The sequence below is a fragment of the Amphiura filiformis genome, chromosome 11, assembly GCF_039555335.1.
Source record: "Amphiura filiformis chromosome 11, Afil_fr2py, whole genome shotgun sequence".
Lineage (NCBI taxonomy): Eukaryota > Metazoa > Echinodermata > Ophiuroidea > Amphilepidida > Amphiuridae > Amphiura > Amphiura filiformis.
The window spans coordinates 49426690-49452170 of NC_092638.1; the positions used below are offsets into that span (position 1 = coordinate 49426690).

Sequence of the window (25481 nt, forward strand, 5' to 3'; positions counted from 1 at the left end):
CAAAATATGGGATAGGACTCATCCGAAAGCGCTCGATTCTGGCACAGAATTGGGAAAAATCGTGGGAATTGCAAATTGCGACCATGCCTCTGAAGTCTGGTAGGAGGGATTAATGACTGTGTTCGCTCATTTTTAGGCAGCCCTTCATCAAACCTAAGACAGTGCTCCACCCTAGCTCCTATCAGACAGGGAGTCAAGTTTACAGCGAAGCAGCGCATCATGATAAGAAATATAATCTCCTTCCAAGATTGTTCTACAGGCTCTTTTTTGGATAGACTCAAATTCTTTGGATTGCTTAACTGAAATGCCAGAATGCCACACAACATTGGCATACTCCAGAATCTGTCTTACATAACTACTGTTGAAGACACTCAGCTCGATCAAAGCCAAACCTCAGCATAAACCTAAGGACCTTATCATAAACAACCTCTTATTGGCTTTTTTAAGCATGTTATTAACCTGGATGTCTCACTTGAGGTTGTCCTGAAGATAAATGCCAAGGACCATGGCCTCTGTGACGTATGCCAGTGGTTCTGTACCAATTCTCAAGTCGCCAGCATGGGGCTTGTTTTTACTGAAGCAAACTCACTCATATTAACAGGGCAGACATTGTAGGTGTGTGCAGCTATGAATCACCATTGTTGGGTTCTTATGCTTAGGCAAAAAAAAAAGTAGTTTGGTTGGCCTCAACCGACCGACCCTTATTTTGAAAATCTGGAATAAAGTTTTTACTGTACAAAAGAATACCGGCCTTAATTTTTGAAATTCAGAGATTTTTTTTCTTTCAGAGATTTTGCCATTCGAAAAAGAAATTTTAACATTTTCTTTACATTTCTAATCTGCTTAAAAACGAATGAAGTAATACAATAATAAAAGATCAAAATTTGGTTTAAGTTTATTTTGGCTATAACCTTTAAAAAATCATACCGAGCGACCCTGTCTTTCACAAGGTGATCAAGGACAACCAAACAACTGTTTTTTTTCTTAGCCTTATGCAACAACTTCCCAAAAACAGGATATGATTAAAATTGCCCTTATAGGACCCAAGACTTCTGCAGATTTGTCACATCTTTTCCAAGACTGCTGATTTAGATATCCTAAACAAGATTTTTTTCAATATTTACAGCACCATGATTCCCTTTCTTTTCAGGATTCTAATTAATAATGGTGATATTAGGGAATCCAATTTTTCTGCTAACTCTATTGCCTTTGTAACATGAACATAGGAATACAACATAAATCCAAAATCCCCAATATATCTACATCAGGTTGAGAACTGTTAAGCGTTTACTTGCTCCAGTTATAGTATCCATTGTCTTTTGTTTTCAAAACATTGCTTATCATTTCCCTACTCTCCTCACTCAGCTGACAAAGTCGCATATCAAGCTCTTTGAGGCAAGGCATATATCTGAGTGCCTCAAGCAACTTATCTACTGATTCACCTATTTCATTTTCTGATAAATCCAAATCTTCTATTCTCAAACCACTCTGTGATGTACTTGATGCATCACCTTGTATATTGCTACTTGTCTCATCTTGATGTGTTAACATTTTACCTGCTGTAATAAACCCATCAAACAACACAGCAAACTGAGATGGATTCAGTCTTGTGTTCTGCAAATGTAAGCATCTCAAACTAGTCATGTACTTGTATGCTTGGGCAAGTTTTCCCACTGAATCACCTATCTCATTACCAGATAGAACCAGGACTTCCAATGCCAATCCACCATCTCTTGTTTGACCTGCTTTTATAAACCCATCGAATAGTTTCTCACAATGATGGGGCTTCAATGCTACACAATACAACTTCAGACATCTGAGATGTGGCATGAACACATAAGCCTTCACATATTTGTCTATTGAATCACCTATTACATTGCCTGTCAAGTCAAGGTCTTCAAGTAACAGACACCTATCATGTCTTACATCTGAACAACTCTGGTTCTTGTGATTGCACTTGTGCATATTCTTTGAAGCTTCAATAAATGCATCAAACAACATGTCGCAGTCATTTACTCCCCAACATTTGATAAATGATTTCAGAGTTGGCAAAGCAAATATTCTGAGATGTAACATATACTTTATAGCTATTGCTAAATTGCATACATCATCAGATTCAAGATATGTCCATTCTATTTTTAATGATTCTATTGGCATACAAGCCTCCACAGCATTTGATTTCTCACTGCTGTGAGATTGACTCATATTTTGTTGCTCAATCATATCAGCTGCTTGGGATAACCCACTCAGTATTGCTTTGCATGCTGCTTGTGAGCGTGAATCAATGTGTAATTCCTTCAGTGCTGGAAGGACTGGTGCACTTGACAATTCACCATGCAATGTCACATTGTTTAACACAAGTTTAGTCAGAGATGGTATGGTAGATAGAAACTGTGAAAATTGATTGGCATCACATTGAACAGCATTGAAATGCAACTCTGAGAGTGAGGTGGTAGTGAAATTACATGATAAATCATTGAGCAATGATGTACATGAGCAATAATAAACCCATAATATGGATACCTTTGACATTGCACAAAGCAAGTTAGATACCATGTCTACATCATCATCATCATCATCATCATCATCATCATCATCATCATCATCAACATATATATCAACTCTAACTTTTTCAACATCATCTAGCCAAGAATGTCTATTACTATTGCTATCACTCTTTAACTGTTGTGAGGAAATATATGAAGTGATTACTTCATGAAACTCATCTGATCCCAACCTTAGTGAACTAACCCTCACAGTTTTGAACAAAGGCTTCAACTGCATATGAAGCTCATTACAATGTCCTATTTCTGCATTATTTGATTCTGCTTCATACAGCAGAAAAAGAGGCATTTGCTGGCAAACATTTTTAAAAATATCTTCAACATCCTCACCATACTTATCATTTAATTGGTCATGATGACACATAAGATGTATAATGTGGGGCATGATGACTTCAGCAGCCTTCACACTCAGCCCACAAGCAAACCGCAACAAATATTCCATCTCAAATATATTATCATTGGTCACTTGTTTCAGATAGTATTTGAATTTCTCCATATCTGTATCAATCAACTTAATCCAGTAATAAGCAGCACATATTTCTTGAAATGTTTTGTGCAGGAATGTAACATGATATGTGGCACTAAATCTAGATCTTTTCTTTTCCTTTGTAACTATGCCTAATGAACAAGCTTCTTCAAGCGACGTGTCCTCAAATTCATTTGATTTGAATACAAGCTTATCTTCAAACAATCCATCAATGGCTACTTTACCAACATAACCAAGCACCCTATCAATCCACTTCTGATCATTCAAGACATTGCTACTCTTTTTGGCATGCTTTGCATGATTTGCTAAATGCATAATTACCTCTTTGTACAAAGATGTTACAGTTAATGGAAGTTTACCATCTTCAATCCAGAGCAAGCACAACATGGACAGGATGATAGGTATGGATGCAAGCTGTTCAAGCCGTGATGACTCATGAAGATGACTTATAAAGGCAGTAGCATTGCTTTCTTGAGCTCCCATGAACTTTAGAACATATTCAGTTTTCTATCATCACCAGAAAACCCTTGTATCTCCACTTGAAGATAAAAACCATAATTGCCACTAAAACTACCCACTTGATTAGGCCTTGTGGTCACAATTACACAGGTTTCAGCCAACCATTTGCTACACAATACATTTTTGATATCTTTTGTTCGTTGAAAGTGCTCTGAAGCCTCATCATACCCATCAAACAAAATAACTACAGAGCTAGCATTTGATTGGAGGTAATCTTCAAGACCCTGTCTTGAAACCTTTGGCAAAAGCTGATCTTGTATGATATCAATCAAATCAGTATTAGTATTAATTTCATTTATTGTGATAGCAAACAATAATTGAAATCTGGAAATAGCCGAGTCTTGTTTATCACATGCCCAATCATATGCTAGCTTGGATATTGTTGATGATTTTCCAGCCCCAGGTCCTCCCCTTACTAGAATACGCTTAACTAGTTGACTCTCTTTCCTCACACCCTTTTCTATTTGTCGTTCAATACATACAAGGTCATCGTGTGATTTGAGTTTCTTTGATATGACCCCAGATGGTTTCTTGTCTTCTTCAATGATGTCCAGGTCAACAAAGATGTCTTCCATCTTGGCAAACTCATCTGGCATACCAGGCAGCAGTGGCAGCTTACCTCTTGTTTCTAGGTATTCATCTTTCAGCTGTCTTCTCACAGATTCTAAATCAAAGTCAGGAATATCTGTAAAATGGGCACAAATGCAGAATAATATATGAACATGAAGATCAGTTTTAGCAGAACTGGAAACATCAAACAAGTCAGAATTCTTTTGGATCAATTGAGCCTTCAGCCTTTCAATTTCTGAAGCACTTGCAACATATTCAGGTCTTGATGGATACGTACGAAAGCCCACAATGCAATGCAATCATGATCATAGTTTTAACATAACCTAACCAGTCTTTATGGCATTGATGACATTGAACACAACAAGCACAAAAATCAAGTAATATTTGTGAACAATTTAATCTGATTTTGTGATGTTTGAGTTTGGAAAACATACCAATGCAATTTGTATCAAGCAAATGAAACAATGGGCCCATTTCATTTCATATCATTTCATTTCATATTTATTTAGTCTTATCAACATCAACAATTGACAGTTTAAAAGGCACATATAGAAAATACTTATATACATTTTATAAAAACAGAATAAGAATATAAACAGGACATATTTATAGAAAGCATGTTGATAAGACCAAGGATAGCCCAAAAAGCCATGGAAGCTTATTTCCATTGGGGTCCTTTAAAAGGGGACAACATCAATGACAAAAGAAGGAAACAAACGAAACAGTCAAGTACTAGAACTACCCCCTTCTTGTGATCTTGCTTTTGTAGCAAGATGAGCTTTTACTTCTTTTTTGAAGTTGGCATAGCCATTGATGGATTTAATATTGCTCGGGAGACAGTTCCAGGCCTTGACTGTAGTGTATTGGAAGGTGGTACTCCCAATTTGCCCATGAAACTTTGGAACAACAAAATTGAGGTGGCTATCCCTGGTATTATACCGGTGTCTTTCAGTTACTTTTATAAAATGGTCACTCAGATAATCTGGAGACATGTTATTAAAAATTTAAAAGCATGGTTAAGCTTCAATTGTTTAACTCTATCAACAGTATTTAAAAACTCAAGCCTATCAAGTTCAGTCTGGCCAACATGTGTCCGTGAGTCCAGACCAAGAATGAACCTAACAATTTTATTTTGCATGACTTGAAGTTTATTTTGGAGTTTTTTAGAAAGACCAGAGAACCAAGAAGAACAAGAATAATCAAAATAGCACTGAATCAAAGCAGACACTAAAGTTTTGCGAGTTTTTTGATCAAGAAACTAAGCTTGTAAGTACTAAGTACTAATCTAATGTGATACCCAAATATTTAACAGATTGGGTAGATTGGATAGGTTCATTATTGCACATGACATTAAAATCACATTGTTTCTTCAATTTCCTGTGTGAACCAAACAGAATGGCCTCGGTCTTACCCAAGTGAAGAGACAGCTTATTGTCAATAAGCCACTGTTGACAAGACTCCAATTCCTTGCTGAGCTTGGAAGACATTTCCTTTGGATCCTTTGGACCCATGACTAAATTAAGACTAGGCAAACAATTCGTCGGGTGTATTACATAGTGACGGATGTTAAACTTCGCCAGAAAAAAGTTTTTGAGTTAGACACGATTAAAGAGTACGCCGATTTGTGATCAACCATAGCAGAACACTGTCAAGTAAAGTCCTCCAAAAGTTGCTGTATTTTAAAAAACTAGTATCTAAAGTATCTTGAAACATCTGTCACATGAAGAATTATTCGCTATGAAATCAGTAAAATGATTACAAAGTTATCGTCAGTATGTAAAAGCGTGAAAAGCGTTGCACCCTAACATCCGTCACACATCCGTCACTATGTCTTGCGCCAATATCAGCTAATATCGCGACGCTAATCTGGTCTCTCGTGTTGATCTATGGACATCCGTCACACATCCGTCACTATGTCTTGCGCAAAAAAGTCGGATTAAGGAAGGACTTCGAAGCATCCGTCGGGTCTTTACGATTATTATTAAACGCTTTTTTCGTGATAAAACCGACTCGTCACGAGTCCCCACGACATACATGGCATATTGTATTTGAGTATTTACTCCTGATCTTACTAGTACTCACTCTCATGATATAGCTAATCACACAAGCTGTAACTTCTTTTTACAAAACGCCAATGATTGTATTCAGTTTTTACCAATTTACACTGTATTATCTGTAAATTTGGAGCCGCCTCTAAACGCCTCTGAACATATTTTGATCATCTTTCAATAACCTACTCATTAAAAAGGATCATATTTTCATTTTCTATTACTTAGTCATCCCTCATAATTTAAAGCTTTAAAATAATGTCTCTAAATAATCAACTCGAACCATTAAAAATTTATTAAAAGTGATATTTTACTAAAATAATGATCCATTGAATATCTGCTCTACGTAAAAGTTTTTGGTTTATACCCAGTTATCAACATCCGTCAATAAATCATGTAGGTTTCAATGAACAATATTGAATTACGTACGTTCAAATTGAAAAATAATGTTTTTACATAGTGACGGATGTGACAGAATCGCCGTACAATTTATTTGTTTTTCCGAGTAAGCGGCGTTTTACATAGTGCGTATGTATTTAGATACGCCACTATGTAAACCGTCGGGTAATGTAATATATCAACATCCGTCATTTGCATAATTAATTATCTAATTAATTATGCAAACTTGAACTTCAAATCTTGGTAATATTATACTACTCACTATTTAAAATACATTGGCCAATTTTCATAAAAATGACAAAAATCAACATACGACACTATGTAATACACCCGACGAATTATTGGTTGCCTTCTACAAGCAAGTTGTCACTGGCTAGTGCCTCAAAATTTTAAGGTCCAGCCCTGATCAATCTGTTTCAATATAGTTCTTAGTTTTGCATCTTACTTTGCAACTGATTTGATCAAACTAAGTTTGGGATTTGAACCTTGTATTCTGGCACTGAAAATAATACAAAAATTACAACAACAAAATCTTGTTTTGTACATATGTTTTTAAGTTCCTATCTAAACAACTTACCTTTCTTATTTCCCTGATTGCCAATGTTATACACAACTTGTTTCTCAATGTTTGTTTCAATATTCTTTTCAATGTTTCTTTCAACATGTTGCATGTATGTCTGGTCTCCAGTAACAACATTTTGAGTTTGTCCCAAGTTGACATTTTCTGCTTGAATAGATGGTATGAGGGCTTGTTGTCCACTAGTTTCTACCATAGCACCTGTAATAAAGAAATTAACTTTGTTTAATTGATTACAATCCGGGCAGTGACATTCGTATTCAATCCCTGTATAAAATGTGAAGTCGCTTCATAGCAGTTTGATTGACATTTGCTAGGCATTTGAGTACACATAGCAACGCTTAGCCTAAAATGTACATACGTGTGCATGACAATGTTGTTGTTGCGTGATGCGGCGGGAACCTGCGTGTATGTCAAACGTAGTAAAGTCGTATTTGGTATATTGTTAACGACAACAAACGTGTGTAAACAAAACAATTTAGACCATGCATCAGATACATCTTTTACAAGCGTGAAAGTCTTAAGGCCAAAAAAAATAACAGGTTTGTCTCAAACCTTATGAGTGGTTTAAAAACAAATGAGAAATGCGATTTTTATTCCCGACTTGGTATTTTTATGGTTTTTGAAATTTATCTGGAAAAACTTCTTTTTTTTTTAAATATAAAAAAATTTGGCATTTCCTTTTTTCAAATTGCGCGATTTTACAAATGCCCGCGCAAACTTTGAGACAAACCTTTTTTTTTTTCTTTGGCCTAAAGCATGGATTATTTAAATTAAATGTAATTTATGATATGAGAATGTTTTGTGCACCATTTGACCATTTTTTATTAAATCATTTCTCAGAGTTGGCTTTTGACAACATTGCACAAAAAAAATATTCAAGCAAAATGTAAACTCTTTGCACTATCATCAAAGTCTAGGGATGGTTTTCTCATTTTATCAAAATATATTTCTTGAACACAATATACACCATTATGTGCAATTGTTTACTGAATAGAGTGACAAAATTGCTTTTTACACATATATTTTTTTCAATATTACAAAAAATGAAGCAAATAAAAAAAATAAATAAAAAAAATACCTTCCCTGATTTTGTGTCTCTACTTGATGAAAAGCTACTTTATTACTGGCAGGAAGTGGAAGTATTGATAAAGCAATGTATTCTGTCGTCTCACAAGTTTCAAACAATAACCTACTATATTGTGCACTACATCCCCCACTATCATAACTATAATTTGTGAATAACGGCTAATAAGTACATTTTCATTTTGTTGCACAAGAATATTCAAGGAAATGGGCAAATGGGTGAAGGTATCATCATCACTGAATAGATTTTTTAAGTAGAATGCAAGTGATGAAAACATAGTGCTCTTTTAGAAGTTATAAACATAATTATTAAACACATATCCACTAGTTTTACTCCCGGGTTTTACTGGAAAAAGGAGCAGCATTTACCGTAACATCAAATAAAACGTGTTTGTTCCAGCCCTGTGATATTTAGATTTTATTTCATGCATTTCAGTGTGGGTACAGTGACGTCGTCAAGAGCTTTTAAATAGCTATGACATCACCGTACATCAGCACGTTCGATAATGGTGGGAAGCGGCACATTTTATTTGATGTCGTGGTAAATATCATCCTGTTTTCAGTAAAACCAGTGTATATGTGTTCAATAATTACGTTTTTAACAGATTAAAAAATGTGTTTTCATCAATAATATTCTCCTTTAAGCAGGCTTGAGACGTACATTGGTTGCTTTTAATCATCTAAATCCTGTACACATACCTCCCTGTCCAGCATGTGGTTGTAATTCTTGGGTCAGATTGTCATCAACTGCTCCACCTTCAGCCATGTTGAACGGCTATCTTCGTCCACCATACACCTGTATGGGGTTTCAATATTATGCATAAAAGTGTACAAATATATTATTGTAGCTTTAATAGTGGGCAGATTTTTGACTATAAAATTGTGTACAAAATATATATTTGGTTTTGTATAATATGCTTATAAACAAAGTGTCACTCAAGTGTCGCAATGTTATGAACCCATTTGCCGAATGATGTCAAAGTTAACAAAATGGTCAAAATATCAGTGAATTTAATATTTGCTATATTGATTTGCTTAGTGTCATGTGTTTTTAAGTTTGTAAATGATTTAGGCTCTGCACAATTTATTTTATTACATTGCAATGAATTTCGCAGATTTTGTGCTAAATACGATGGGAAATAAGTATTTATAACTTATATCGCAAGTTTAGAGTACATGCATGTATTATGTTGAGTGTATTTTGTTGCATAATACTTTGTACAGGGGATCGATGCATCACTTCTCAGACTTTTTTTCATGCATCATCTCTGTTTTGCTAATGTCTATGACCCATAGGAATTTAGCGAGCACACAGAAACGTGACATTTCCCCAGATTTGACAGGAAATGACCATATATAACTTACAACCTCCGGGTTACAACCCAAGTCCATATGTATGTTGTTCAGTGTATTTTGTTGTATTTATTTGTGAAAGGGATGGATGCATTGCTTCTCAGGGGGGGCACATGCCCTGGGTGGCACCCTTAGGAGGTGCCAAATTGGCCAATTTGATGGATGCATCATCCCCATCATGTTTTGTTTATTTGATGCCATTTGATGGATATAAAGTTATCTTATGCATCTTTTTAGACAATTTGTTATTTTGACAGCTTTAATTGAAAGTTTCTTTTGATCAGTCAACTAAATTCACTGTAGACCTACAAATGATTTGCTCACCTTTCAGCAGAACTTTTGGTGGACTGAGGAAATACTTTGCTTGATGAGCCTTTTTGATCTGAAAGATAAATCATACAAATAGACTTTTTTTAATACATTATGATAAAAATAGTTTTGCTATCTTATTTTGAATGCCACTGTTTCTCATTTCAAATTCCCTTGCTGGCTCGTTATGGTCTCATGGACTAATTTACTAAACTTCCTAGAGCTACACCTTTGTAGTTTTGTTCAGTATGTCCTTGTCTTGTAGTATGTCCTTGTCTTGTCTTGCTGTCATATATAAATGTGCTATTAATTGCAAATATATGCGCTCACATAGCGTCACAATTATGCGAATGATTTTATTATTGAAAATGTAAATTGAATTCACTATTGAATATGACACACAAGAAGAAGCAAGGGCGTAGCAAGAGCCATTTTGGGCATGGACAAGGACCAGTATTGGGGACTTTTAACATCTCCTTTATTAGCCCTATCCCTAACCTTTTCACTTTTGCTTGGGGCCCCTGAACCCTCGGGCCCCTGGACTTCATCCACCACCCGTTATATGCCCCTGAGAAGATCAGCCTTTTCAATTGTCCGACCACAATGTCGTCAAAATACACAGTCAACACTATGCCTTGTCTTGTCTAGTTAGTCTCTGTGTTAATTTATTAATTGATATCAAATCAGTGGCACAGCATGGGTCATCATATTGGGGGTCACCAACTATGATTGGGGGTCACCAGCTCTGATTGGGGGCACAATTTGTTTTTGGCAATTTTCATCTGGGATTTTCTAATCCCCGTGCCCTTATGACGCTACGCCACTGTATTTAAAAATACAGTTCTTATAGATATATGCCATTATCTAGCTGAATTCTATTTCATCTGAAGGGTCTGTGGCTCTCCATGAGTTTTTTCTTTAATTGTATAAACTTTTTTAAAAACTTTCCTTTATTTTCCTTTATTGTATTTTCCTTTGCTGAAATAAAATTGTATCATATCAAATTGTAGACTGCAATATGCTCACCTTTCAACAGTTGGTAGGTCGAGGAGTGAATTGTTGAATCAAATACATTTCCTATACCCTCTGGATCTGAAAGATGAATCACACAAATAGATGGTAAATATTATGAGCTTGTAAAGTGATTGTCCTGCTTCACTTACATGTGTACTGCAATGGATATTATATACCATACTCTTGTTCTCAATTACCAGTAACAATATTTGTGAATGGAAATGGCAGTAATTAAGGGGCTGTGCAATAATTATGAGCTCCGGAGAGGGGGGGATTTTAAAACAGCTGGCCAAAAATTGCTTGCCCCCCCCCCCTCGAAATCAGTGGCACAGCATGGGTCAACATATTGGGGTCACCAACTATGATTGGGGGCACAGGGTCTGATGGGGGGCACAATCTGTTTTTTGGCAATTTTCGTCTGGGAATTTCTAATCCCTGTGCCCCTATGATGATACGCCATTGTATTAAATACAGTTCTTATAGATATGTCATTGTCTAGCTGAATTCTATTTCATCTGAAGGGTCTGTGGCTCTCGATCCATGAGTTTTTTCCATGGCTCCTAGTATAACTTTTTTTAACTTTCCTTTATTGTATTTTCCTTTTGCTGAAATAAAATTGTATCATATCAAATTGTAGACTGCAAATAATATGCTCACCTTTCAACGGTTGATAGGTCGAGGAGTGAATTGTTGAATCAAATACATTTCCTATACCCTCTGGATCTGAAAGAATCATCACACAAATAGATGGTAATATGAGCTTGTAAAGTGATTTTCCTGCTTCACTTACATGTGTGCTGCAATGGATATTATATACCATACTCTGCTTACCTTTTGTTCTCAATTACCAGTAATAATATTATTTAAAGGGTGCCCCATGAATGTGTGCCAAAAGTTGCCCCCCCCCCCAGCTTGCCATTTTAAAATTAGTACATTTTCTCCCCTTCAACTGTACTGAATCCTGATTTCATTTTTACTTTGCCAACAACAAATGGAAATAATAAAACAGTTTGGCAGCTGAATATGACCCAAGGATAAGGGCTGCTACTATTTGCAGAAGCATGTACAGTTATGAGGGTCGAGGCAGAAATTTTTGGATGACCCTTAGAGTATATTATATATACTTGTTCATTTTTTTGAGATATGTTGTTGCAATTTGGAGAAGTTGTTATATAAATGAAGAGAGGTGATATCATAAAATTCACTCACAGCACAAAATAATGTGTTTACTGATTCAAGATATTACATGCAAGCTTCCACTGTGCCAAGCAAACAGACATATTGCTTTGCTCTGCCTTTGCGATCATCATTGTCTCAAATTTGTTCAAACAATATTCTAACAAGATAATAGGACTGTTTGAAACAAATACTTAATCAGTTTTGATCATTCAATACCAGATAAACTGCTGTTAAATCACATTATTATTAGGCCTAAAAAAGGTTGTTTGGTTGGTGTAACCCGACCGACCCTGACTTTCTTCTCTTTTTTTGTTGCAAAAAATATTTAAAAAATAATAATAAATTCAATTTTTTTTAAAAAAGAAGAAAAATGTTATAAGGGCTTTATTAAGGGGTGGCGATCTTTTGTGCGTAATTATAGAGGGCCAGGGTATTCACTCTATCATTGTAAAGAAATATTTGAAGAAATCAAAGAGCCTTAGGAATAAAAATTGTAGTGTAATTCACACCAGACACAATTTCTTTTAATGTCAAAAATGAATTTTTGTAATCGATCAAAAACCAAGCGTTTTATACCAATTTTGAATTTAGCCTGAATCCAAATATGGCACCTCTCGCCTTTTTTTTAGGTCAAGGCTGTTTTACCATTATGCAGCGAACCAATGTTGAAGCTATTTCACATACGTGTTCAAAACATTCTAGAGAAAGAATGAGACTATATACTGCTGAAATATCTTTTGTTGATTTCGAATGATAATGTCTTAACGTCGTAAATTTTAAGGTCAAATTCTTAAAATCAAAACAAAACATTGCGACGCAGATATTCCCTGAAAAAAGAATTTTTTTGTTACGGTGCACAAAAAAGAAGTGGGCCAAAAACCATTATTTTGGGGATTTTGGGCCAAAAGTGCCATTTTGGCCCAAATTTGACCTCTCAGATGAACTTATCAAGTCTTTGCCATTCTAAATATGTATACTTTTATATACTTTAGACCAACAATTTAGAAGTTATGAGGCCCGAAAGTTTCCATAATTCCAGGGTTCAGACCAACCTTAAACACAATTTTATACAGCTTTAAAAGTAAAAAAAAATTCCTACCTACCTACCCTAATTTTTTTATGTTACGCCAATCAAAAAATTTTTAGAAGAAAGAAGAAAATGTTTTAAGGCCTTTATTAAACAGAATTTTATACCGCTTTAAAAGTTAAAAAAATCCCCATCTACTTACACTAATTTTTTTTACGTTACGCCAATTAAACAATTTTTTAGGTCTTCTTTATTACAAAGTAGAAGCTCAGAATAAATGTGTTCAAACTAAGTGTTGCCTCAATGTTCCTCTTCCTGATCTCCCATTTCCCCATCAATCTAGAACAGGCTTCCTCAAATAGATTTGTTGAAGCGCCACATGAAATTAAAAAAAAACCCAGCAAAGGTCCACTCAATGGCTGCAAATTCGCGGGGGAGTCAGAGGGGGGTTTCCCCCTGTGAAGATATCGATTTTATTTAATTTGAGGTGCAAATGACGTCATTTGGTGCAACGTTTTGTACTATTTTAGCCTGTCTTTACAAGGATAACATGGGAATCGCATTGTTTATTTATTTATTTTTAAATCTAAAGCGCCAGCGCCACTCGGGAAGCTCACGGCGCCACATGTGGCACGCAGCGCCGCTATTTCTGGAGCCCTGATCTAGAACATATGGTGATGATGAGCATACTGCACTCCAACATTGGACACTAGGTGGAAGGAGGAACAACTCTAATTAGGCCTGTAATTGTAAACATCTTTGAAATTTTTTGAGATTTCTTTTTATGATATATGTTATATAGTTTTTGTGATCAAAACCTAAAAGGAAGTTATTCCTTAAAAATGTCCTGTTTCCACAAAATGTCACCTGACTTTTCAAACCTGAATATTAAACAAAATTCCTACTAAATTTCAGCTACAGGATAAACCAAAATAACAAAAATTGGAAATGGACAGCTACCATAGTCGGGCTCTCATTCACGCGCGGATGGGAAATAGTGTTCACTTTATGTTTGATACGGTTTCTAGACTGAAATTTGCGTAGAACACGCTCCGTAGTCCACTTTAATTAAAAATGTGCCCAAAGTGCTTTTTCGGGGTGCCCCTACAATGGGGGTCAAAATTACTAAAATTGGATTCTAAGGCCAATGGTGGTGATTTTGGTGTCTAAATATATGTTTATGGACATGAGAAAGTTATTTAGACAGTTTACGAAATCCAAAATGGCTTCCTTATGTTCCAAAATTCAAAATGGCGGCCAAAATGCCGTGAATCTTAGCCAAACTTATTTGAACGGCTTTTTCAGGCCATCGGTGGTGATTTGAGTGTCTATGAATATGTCTGTGGACATGAAAAAGTTATTTACATAGTTTACTAAAATCCAAAATGGCTGCCTTATACAAAAAAAATCAAAATGGCGCCAAAATGCGAAAAATTATTTGAGCGGCGCTCTCGGTCCGATGGTCGTGATTTGGGTGTAGGTATATGTTTGAGGACATGAAACAGTCATGTATTTTGCTTATAAAAATCCAAAATGGCTGCCCTATGCCCAAAAAATCAAAATGGCGGTCAAAATGTCGAATATTAGTCTATATCATTTGAACGGCATCCTCAGGCCGATGGTGGTGATTTTGGTGTCCAGTTATATGTTTGTTTTATACAAAATCCAAAAAAGTTGCCCTATGGTCCAAAATTCAAAATGGCGACTAAAATAGCGAATTTTAGTAAAAATTACTTGAAAGATATTCTTAGGACGATGGTAGCGATATTGGTATCTAGGTATATGTTTCTGACATATAGGCCCCTATAGTGTACATAACCAAGACATTTAGATGATGAAATCTAAAATGGCTGCCCTATGCTAAAAAATTCAAGTGGTGGTCAAAATTGCAAATTTTATATTGATTTCACATAATTATCATAGACACCCCAGCTCTTGGGACTTAATTTTTGTTTTAAATCTAAGGTCACTGTGTCATAATATAATCACTTGTAATTGGTACATAGATGCCCATTTGATGTCCATTGATCTATTATGATTTAAAAAGGTGGCCAACTGTTGTATATCCCGTAAAAGGTAAACGATTTCTATCTTTAAACCGGGGTATTTGAAGATCGGCCATAATATGAAACATAATAATCACGTAGGGGGTTATACCACCCCTAAGGTTTTTCATCCGCCATAATAAAAAACCATGCGTCTTTACGCCCAAACGACTTAAACTACTCGTAGATCCATCCTGTACGCTCTTTTAATTGATACAATTTTTACCCCAGCACCTTACCCGGGGTATGACCGACCATCAAAGATGATTGACCGTAGGGGGGGGGGGGTGAGGCCCACCATAGGTTTTTACAGTAAATACAGTTTCATTTCACTCTTGTAAAATTATTCCAAGATATATTGACTTTTTACTTGTAGTTAGGTTGAAATAGTCATTTTCTTTTATATTTAGGAGACAATGCGGTGAAAATCGCATGTTCGTAGAATTTTTGGAAGAATATCAATTTTGCCTATACTTTTGTAAATAACCAGAATTTAATACATGCATACAAAACCCACCCAAGTCCATCGAAAGTTATTTTGAGAAAACTATTAAACAAAATGTGTACATACATGCCAATCATACATGCCGGGGATAGGCAATGTTGGATTTCACATGCTAATAGACCCACGTAGAGGGTGGATTTAGGTTCAACCTTTATACATACTAGCGGGACACCCGCGCTACGCGCGGGTCCCGCTAGATGAGTAAATGGGAGCGTTCACTAAAACAGGAGGAATTACTGAACAGGTAGAATCATTTTATTTATCTGAACCTGACCCTCTTTAAGCCTACGTTTCCATTTTAACTTCTTTCTTTCTTTTTAGTTTTTTCTACATGGGCCAATTTTGTTCCATTTAAAAAAAATTCTGCTAAGCTTCCGATTTTCCGTTACCATGTTTTTTATTTATTCAACCCGTTCCGTTATTTTCTAAATATGTCCTTTCTTACATTTCCATCTTAGCTTCTATTTTATTTGCTGCATAGCTTGTGATTTCCGTTTTCATGTTATTTATTTAATTCTGTCCTCAGTTTAATAGCTTTTTTATTTAAACTTCCTGATTTTATTATAGCTTTTTTTCCCCTTACATTTCCTGAAGAGTTTCTTTCTTTCCTTCTTTAGCCTATTTTATTCCCGGTTTCATTTTGTGACTAAGTATAACCCACATACTCGTACAGCCTGTTTGTCCTCATTTTGTTTTCTTTTTTATTTATAGTAGGCCTACCTTTTCATGTTGTTTGTACTTTTTAACACACATCTGTTTCCCGTATTTATTACGCTACGGTCGTTCAGCCGTAATATCATTCATTACGTGACTCTGCGTCGTTTACGCGTGCCATGGCGTAGTGCTGCGTTACCCAGGCGGTATCGCTGCGCTTCTGTAAGCGGCTTGGCATTAGATACGCCCGTGCGGCCAAGCAGGCCTAGCTTAGTAACTGACTGCTTTTTTTGTTTACCTTGGATAGCAACGGACCACATTTTCACTGATTTTGAGGCCAATTCTTGACCGTTTTCAACCAAATAAAGTTTAAACACGTTCCCGTATATTCCTCGATCTCCGTATGAATTTGGCGACATTTGGATCGAAACTGGAGCCTTTATAGCATAGATAGATAGATAGATACATACATACAACATTCCCCTATTTATAGTAAGATGATACGCCTATGTATTAAGCAACAATTTTCCATGCTTAACTCAATTTGGCCAAAGTATGGACTACGGTGGGTTGTGCATTCATATTATTCAATTATGCAAGGATGTGTTCACATTATGACGTCATAGCGATATTATGTGGGGAATGTTTGTACTTCTTTTGGTATCACTGGATAGATGAGACCCATAGCTATACATTGGTACCAAATCCAATTGAAAATTAGGGGCACCCCCCCCCCCCTTCGTAGTCCGTGGTCCAAAATATGGCTCAGTAGTTCTAGGGTTAAACGTACACATGTTTCCACTTTTGATTTGTTATGAGTTAAATTAATATTATGTCCAATCTACTAAAAGTGATAATTATTGTTCATCATATCTGTACTCTCCTCTCCCATGGACACACGCCTTCATCAGCCAAAAAATCGAGTGTAAATGCAACTCTCAGTATGTTACTTCCTCTTCCGATGGTTGGTTGAGGAAATGAGACTGTGATCCAACAATTATAGATTGGTCTTGCTCACCATTTTTAACTGGTGTAGCTCAGCACATGTCCAAGGCAAACTGGGCTAATCGTAGAACAATCGTTATAGGGGTGCTGAGCCTTCGTCCAGGGATGCCGTTTTCAAGCAACCAGCCGTAGTTGAGAGGATATGTCTGTTTATACAAACCATAAAAGCAGTTAACCATGCCATTTGCGACAAATATTACTCGCAGGATATGACATTTCGTGGATTTTCTGCATGGTCAAGGAGCCTTTGCGAGGGAGTGAACTTTTAGGCGTTTCTTCCTCATCACATTCGCTTGTTTGGTAATAATATTGACCAAGACCTGATATCCTTCTGATAAAGGCGAGTGTCCATTGAGCAAGGATAGATGATAAACAATAATTTCCACTTTTAGCACATTAATTTCACTCATAACAGATCGAAAGTGGAAACGTGTGTAAGTTTAACCCTAGAACTACTGAGCCATATTTTGTAACACGGACTACAAAGGGGTGGGGTGTTGCAACTCCCTAATTTTCAATTACCAACGTCATATGCCGTTATATTTGGTACCAAATAATAGCTATAGGTTTACTCTCTCCAGTGATGTCATAATGTGAGCACACCCTTGTAAAATAGATTCGGCCAAAAAAATCTACGATTTTAAATCTAAAGTGCGATTTTCACCGAATTTTCTCATAAATATAAAAGGAAATGACTATTTCAACCTAACTAACCATGCTAACAAGTAAAAAGTCAATATATCTTGGAATAATCTTACAAGAGTGAAATGAAAATCACGATGGGCTTCACCTCCCCCACCCCATGGCCATCTTTGATGGTCGGTCCTACCCCCGGGTAAGGTGCTTGGGCAAACATTTTATCACTAAATGAGCGCAATGGATGGATCTGCGATTAGCTTAAGTCGTTTGGACGTAAATACGTGTGTGGGTTTTTTTTATGGCGGATGAAAAACCTTTGGGGTGGTATATGGTACAACCCCTTGCTTAGTTCTAGGGTTTATCACTTTACTTATTTCGTTATAATGATTATTAAGAGGACTTGTCCAGGAAATTCGACTTTTGGGTGGCAACGGCCAAAAATAGATTTTCCTTATAAGTTGAGTGGTAAGAGGCCTTTGTCTCATATAAACACTGGTGGTTTTATTTTCACAATTTATATCTTGTTGCCATAGTAACGGACATTTTTCCATTATTAGCCAATTTAACCAATTGTCACACTTTCGAGCAGTAAAATACCCTTTTATTAGAGTAACTGTACCTCACACATAAAATTTCTTAATATTTTCTTATAATTTTCCGATATAGATGGAAGGCTTAGTAGCAAATACATTGCATAACAAATTAGAATGGGGTCAGAATTGGGCTATACCATTTATTTTAAATAGGGGTGTTTTTGATAATTTTGAATATTCCCATTTAGACCTAACTTCTGGGCTTCATACCCCGTATGGTAACGCTTCATTTGATTTGTCATTTTAGGGTTGACTTGATGGGACATTGTTACATTGAAAATGGAAGAAATTAGTTTGGGGAAAATCATGTGGTAAACAGGGTGTTGCCAGAAAATGTTGCATACTTTCAATTTTGTAAATGGATTTAGGTGCATCATAAAGCTGATTCTCGCATAGAATACTTGTATAAAATTGTACTATTATCGTGTACAATAGTTTAGTGTACTTTGTATAATGTATTTATATAGAAAAAATAGCAGAGTTGCCATTCCGCATGTAAGTGTTGCCATTTTTGGCAAAAAATGTACTACATCTGTAAAAAGTTAAACGCATGCTTGCAACACTGATGGTGTTCATGATGAACTATAAATAATAAACCGTACTTTGATATTGACTTGTCATGAATAGCTGCATACAACTAAAATTGACATTATTATAATAATATTTGGATTGTATTTACAATATCTACAGTTATAAGTTCTATATCAGTTTCTCATAGGCTTAATCCCCCCTTGAAATATGTGTAAAAATTTCGATCTTCTTTGCTCGTTTTGAAGCCTTTTGGGCACCTTTTGAGATATTTTATAACAACCAGTCGATTGCAAATCGATGAAAGTTTAACATATGATTCAATGTATGGGTAGCCTGAAGTTCCACCTCGTTTTCCAGGTACGAGGCACTAAACAGCGCCCTCACTGTTTTTGATATGCTCTCAAGACTATTTCGCGGACCTATTTTCTCGAAAATTATAAAAATGCGACTTTTTAGGCAACTCAAATTCATGCATAGGCTTTACACTTTATTTGAGATATAATTTGCTACTCTCTCTGATTATTTGTATAAAGGGCAGCCCAAATACCTCAAAAAGTTTTTGTATTTTACCGGAACTCATTAGGGTTACACAAATGGTGCATTGATTTAATGGTGTGCTCCCTTCAAGGGTAGGCTACCGAATGTTCATAAAACTTTTGTTATTATGTTCTTGAAGTATAAAATGTTTTGAGTAAAACACTCAAGGTTTGAGTGCTCTGTGACATTAGCCCTATTAAATTTATATGGTGAATTCTGAAAATGTGCACATTTTCAATATTTTGACCATCTATTTAGATTTGCATTAAATACCAATTATCTACCTTTAATTTTTGACCGTTTATCTACTAAAAACCGCTTTAACCCTATAGCTAGAACTGCGAAAAACAACCCCCTCTCCTAACATTTTTTATCCGTCATAAAAAACACATGTGCCTGCGCCCAAACGACCTAAGCTAGTCGTAGATCCATCCTTTGCGCTCATTTTAGTGATAAAATGTTCTTACCCGGGTAGAACCCGGGTAGAACCGATCGTCAAAGATGACTATAGAGGGGGTTGGTGAGGCACCCATTGGTTTGTACAGTAAAATCAATGATTTTCATTTACATGAATAGTGTGTCTTTTCCTTTTATATTGAGGAGAATATTCACTGAAAATTAAATTTTTGTAGAATTTTTAGCCCAAAATCAATTTTTCCTACCGTATATACTTTTGTACATGGGCAGAATTTCCCAAATTGTCATGGGCACCCTCCCAGCAAACACAAAAACGTTTTAAAAACGTTTTATATAAGTTATATTATGGCTTTTGGTTTAGGTAAAAACGTTTTAATAACATTAAAATGTCGGGTTATATAAAGGTCATGATAACGTTTTAAAACGTTTTGTATGAAAACACACTACAACAATATTTTTAAATTTTTTCAAAACATGTTATTGTAAACTATTTTTGCAAACATTTTTGCCAAATATTGTGTCAATACTTAAATAACATTATGTTAAAATGTTTGAACCCAGCAAACACAGAAATGTTCTTAAAATGTTTTTTCAAAACCTTTTAATAACATTTAAATGTCGGGTTATATAAAGGTCATGAAAGCGTTTTTAAAAGCGTTATTGAAAATATTTTGGGCAAACATTTTTACTTAAAATATTTTTTCAACCAAAATAACATTCTGTTTAGAATGTTTTGTATCAAGTTTTCAAGAATGTTTTTGGAATGTTATTAAAACGTTTTTATACCCTTTATATAACCCGACATTGAAACGTTTTCTGTAAAACATTTTTTGTTTATTGAGCAGTAGATTATCAAAAAATGTTTTTTAAGGTTATGAAAATGTTTTATACTCTTAATATACCCTTTATCATGTTTATATAACCCGACATTTAAACGTTTTCTGACAACCTTTTATAACCTTTTGCGAATGATGTCGAAAACGTTTTGTGTTTGCTGGGCTCACATTATGACATCATAGCAACATTGTGTGGGGAATATTTGTACTTATTTTGGTATTACTGGGTAGAGGAGACCCATAGCTATACATTGGTACCAAATATAATGGTATCAAAAATTAGGGGGTTACATTATTTCCGTTGGTAAATTAAAATGATTTTTTTCCCGAATTCAATTAATGTAATAATAATAATAATGATAATGATAATGATAATGATAATGATAATGATAATGATAATGATAATAATAATAATAATAATAACACCAACAACAACAACAACAACAACAACAACAACAACAACAACAACAATAACAATAATAATAATAATAATAATAATAATATAAAATACTTAAAATGCAATTTTCCAATTTTTTAAAATAGAAACACTGCTTTTTTGGAGAAATTGTTATTCATTAATATTTTATAAATTGTTAAATGCTACCAAAATACTTTGTTATGCAAAATGGTTCTCTACTAGTAAGATTATCCCTGAACTAATTTTTCTTGAACTTTAATGAATGATTAAAACCAAAATACTATAGAAACACTGTATTTTCAGCATTTTGATATTTCTGTAATCTCATATTTATATTTGCAATACATTAGGCTTACAATCTCCAATAATTGTAATTTTCCCAATGCTAATATTACAAATATAGGCTGAAATAGACAAATAAGAGATTGTAAAAATAGGGAAATTTCTAGAAACACTGTGAGCATACAGATGATTTCCCCAAACCATTTTTTCTATAAATTCTTAAAGCATACTTTAATCTTCCAGGAAACAAAAGTTTGTTGAATTGGAAGCGTTGGCATGTTACTTACAACCGTTTCAACCATACAGGTTTTATGTACTTTTTAAAATTATAATAAAAAACACCCCTCTTAGAAAAAGTGGTATCTCCCGAATCAAAAGGCCCTCAGTTCCCATTTAGGTCCTGAAACACAGACAAGACCTGGACCTAAATTCTACCCTCACCAACTTGAATGAACCCGCTCTAACTTTCTTCCAGAATGATATCGAATTGACAGAAAATTTTACACATAATTTTGCCAAAATCACTCAATTTAAGGGAAAAGAACAATTAGCCGTTTCCATGGCAACAAGAAGCTGGTGTCACTATAAATGTTATTTTTGATACATCACCCTAAAGTGTCATTGATTGACACAATATGAAGAAAATTGATGATTTTGTGTTTTGCCACAAATTTGAAAAATAAGTCTATTTTCCTGGACAAGTCCTCTTAAGATGTTTCATATTATGGCCAGGTTTAGAGATAGAAATAGTTTACCTTTTACGGGATATACAACATTTTCAATTGTCTTTGGACTACCTTTTTAAATCCAATGGACATCAAACGTGATCCTTATAGTGTTAGTTAGTATTAACATTTGGTTAATGACGCCATTTTGAATAATTTGGGCATCTATGTTCCATTTGTAAGTAATTATATTGTGACACGGCGACTTTAGATTTAAAACAAAAATTAAGTCCCAATAGCTGGGATGTCTATATAATAATAAGATAAAATCAATATAAAATTTGCAATTTTGGCCACCACTTGATTTTGTTAGCATAGGGCAGCCATTCTAGATTTCATCAACTATCTAACTGATTTGGTCATGTACACTATAGGGGCCTATATGTCACAAACATACCTAGACACCAATATCGCTACCATCAGCCTAATATCTTTTCAAGTAATTTTGACTACATTGTAAAATTCACTATTTTAGCCCCCATTTTGAATTTTGGACCATAGGGCAATTTTTTATTTTATTTTGTAAACTAGCTGAATGACTTTGTCATGTCCCCAAACATGTAACTGGACACCAAAATCGCCACCATCGGCCTGAGAATGCCGTCCAAATGATATAGACTTAATATTCGACATTTTGACCGCCATTTTGAATTTTTGGGCATAGGGCAGCCATTTTGGATTTTCATAACAATATAAATGAATGTTTTATGTCCTCAAACATATACCTACACCCAAATCACGACCATCGGCCCGAGAGCGGCGTTCAAAATAAGTTTCGGTATTTTGGCGGCCATTTTGATTTTTTTTTATAAGGCAGCCATTTTGGATCTTGATAAACTATGTAAATAACTTTCTCATGTCCACAGACATATTCATAGACACTCAAATCACCACCATCAGCCTGAAAAAGCCGTTCAAATAAGTTTGGCTAAAATTCACCATTTTGGCCGCCATTTTGAATTTTGGAACATAAGGAAGCCATTTTGGATTTCGTAAACTGTCTAAATGGCTTTCTCATGTCCATAAACATACACTTAGACACCAAAATTACAACCATTGACCTTAGAATACATTTTTAGTAATTTTGACCCCCATTGTAGGGGCACCCCCGGTAAAAGCACTTTGGGCACATTTTTAATTAAAGTGGACTACGGGAGCGTGTTCTACGCAAAATTTCAGTCTAGAAACCGTATCAAACATAAAGTGAACACTATTTCCCATCCGCGCGTGAATGAGAGCCCGACTACCAATCATTTTGATACAACTTGTAGTAAATCATAGGTTTTCTTTTGGAGGTAGGCTATTTTTTTTCATACACTTAAAGGGGGTAACCCTATTGGTTTTGGATATGGATTGTCTTTAAAATTACATAATAATATCAAATATCGCCTCCTTTATGCTGCTTTGTGAAAAAGCGAGAGCATTTTCATCGTAAATGAGAGTAAATAGCCACATTTGCAATCCAATGCCTTAGTATACGTGAATTGCATTCTGGGCAGGCAATGACGAATGCTGACATGCTGTACAATGCCCGCCCGTATTGAACGGAAAATGGGTTTTTTCGTACCGTTTCAGAAAAAAGGAAACAAAATATATTTCCCCTTGCAATATGTACATTTCAAATGAATATAAAAAAGTTTGGGTAAAATGGAGAGGAAAAAACCCTTCCGAGACCGGGTTTTGAACCGGGTACCTCTCGGGTAAAAAAAAAACGCGCTAGACAATTGAGCTATTTAGCACAACACGCTTACCGTTGACGTTTTCATAACTATATACGGCGCACCGTCTTGCGGTGACTGATATTTCATTCATAATTCCCTCCCAGAATTCCAAAGTATTTACCATTGTTTACAAACTGGTATACCTGTAAAAACCGCTGTGATTCATGATTTCTCGAAATACATCGACTTGGGCGTCAAATTTCAGGATAGTAATGAAAAATAGTATCTATTATGTGATACCAAAACCTCATCAACAATGAAAAAAAATCGGGGATGATGCTGTCGATCGGGTTACGGACCTTTAAAACATTTATATTCGGGTATAAGCCAAATCGGCATTAGAAGTTTGCAATGCATTGTGGGACAGTTTTTGCAGTTTTAGGACACTTTGTCCTTTGACCTATCGGGAAAATTGCTGTAATTATTAATAATTTATTTATTATTGTCATAATGTTATCATTAAAAATATTTAAATAATTAATTCATTTAATAATAATGTTTTTTAAGTTTGTTTTTATTCTAGTAACAAGTTTTAAATTATATTTTGTACGCACAAAACCCGAATTTTCCAGATAGGTCAAAGGGCAAAGTGTCCTAAAAAAACCGGAAGTTACAATAGCGATTTGGCTTATTCCCTTCACAGCTTTGTACACTGCTTTATACTTCGATCATATCAAGGATATCCTTAAATAGGATTTAAAAGATATCCTTAGTGACTATATTAGCTCTATAATATTACATTACATTAAATCATACCTTCTAATGGAAACTATTAATCAAGTAAACTTCAACTTGTAGTGGTGATGTACTCCGACCGCAGGGTGTTGTAACTTGTTTCCTGGTTAAAATGGCACCCCACGCTGCCACACACACAGTTTGGTCCTTGTCCTATAAGGGCGTATTACACTAAATCACTGCGCGAAAGGTGCAATGGCGATGAGTTCCGGTTAAACGTATATGGCTACTGGAGACAACGTGGTGTCCTTAGGGACCATGTTCTTCGTGAGGTTGACATGTTCTGATTTAAATGAAAGATGCTAGCCTATTAATGACTAAAATAGATATGAAATTATACAAATCGATTTCACAAGAAAAGTAGGCCCTGTCCGAATTACTGCTAACGGAACAAGTTTTAATGCTAGTTTTGGTGTTGAAATAGCGGCGTCGCTTTTCAACATTTTTAAAAAAAAACTGATTCTATAAAGTTCCCCAAAATTGAAGCTTAAATAAAATTTCAGTCCTTAATTAATACAGGGATGACGTAAAAAAGTGACAAATATTGTCACGCCTGGTAGAAAACGCCGTTTGAAAAAGTTGATTTTTACGTGCTTTTCAATGGAGAAGTTATTTGGTGGTTTACGCCCATAACAGTCAGTACAAGCTAGTACATAGCAATAGGAAATCATGCAACGTCACACCATATACCACATGACCCAATGCA

The 25481-nt window shown here is 35.3% G+C and overlaps 2 protein-coding genes across 2 annotated transcripts in view; one reads left to right on the forward strand and one right to left on the reverse strand.

The window, feature by feature from the left end:
- The window catches only part of LOC140164937 (L-serine dehydratase/L-threonine deaminase-like), a 117895-nt gene that overhangs the window by 18052 nt on the left and 74362 nt on the right, over nt 1-25481 (forward strand). The window lies entirely within an intron of this gene.
- On the reverse strand, nt 568-24919 carry LOC140164936 (uncharacterized). The gene is given in 8 exon segments (XM_072188333.1): nt 568-3551; nt 3554-4255; nt 7165-7365; nt 8950-9046; nt 9928-9985; nt 10939-11004; nt 11584-11649; nt 24797-24919. Coding segments are annotated over 4 exon segments (3234 nt in total). The 5' UTR covers nt 9017-9046; nt 9928-9985; nt 10939-11004; nt 11584-11649; nt 24797-24919; the 3' UTR covers nt 568-1287.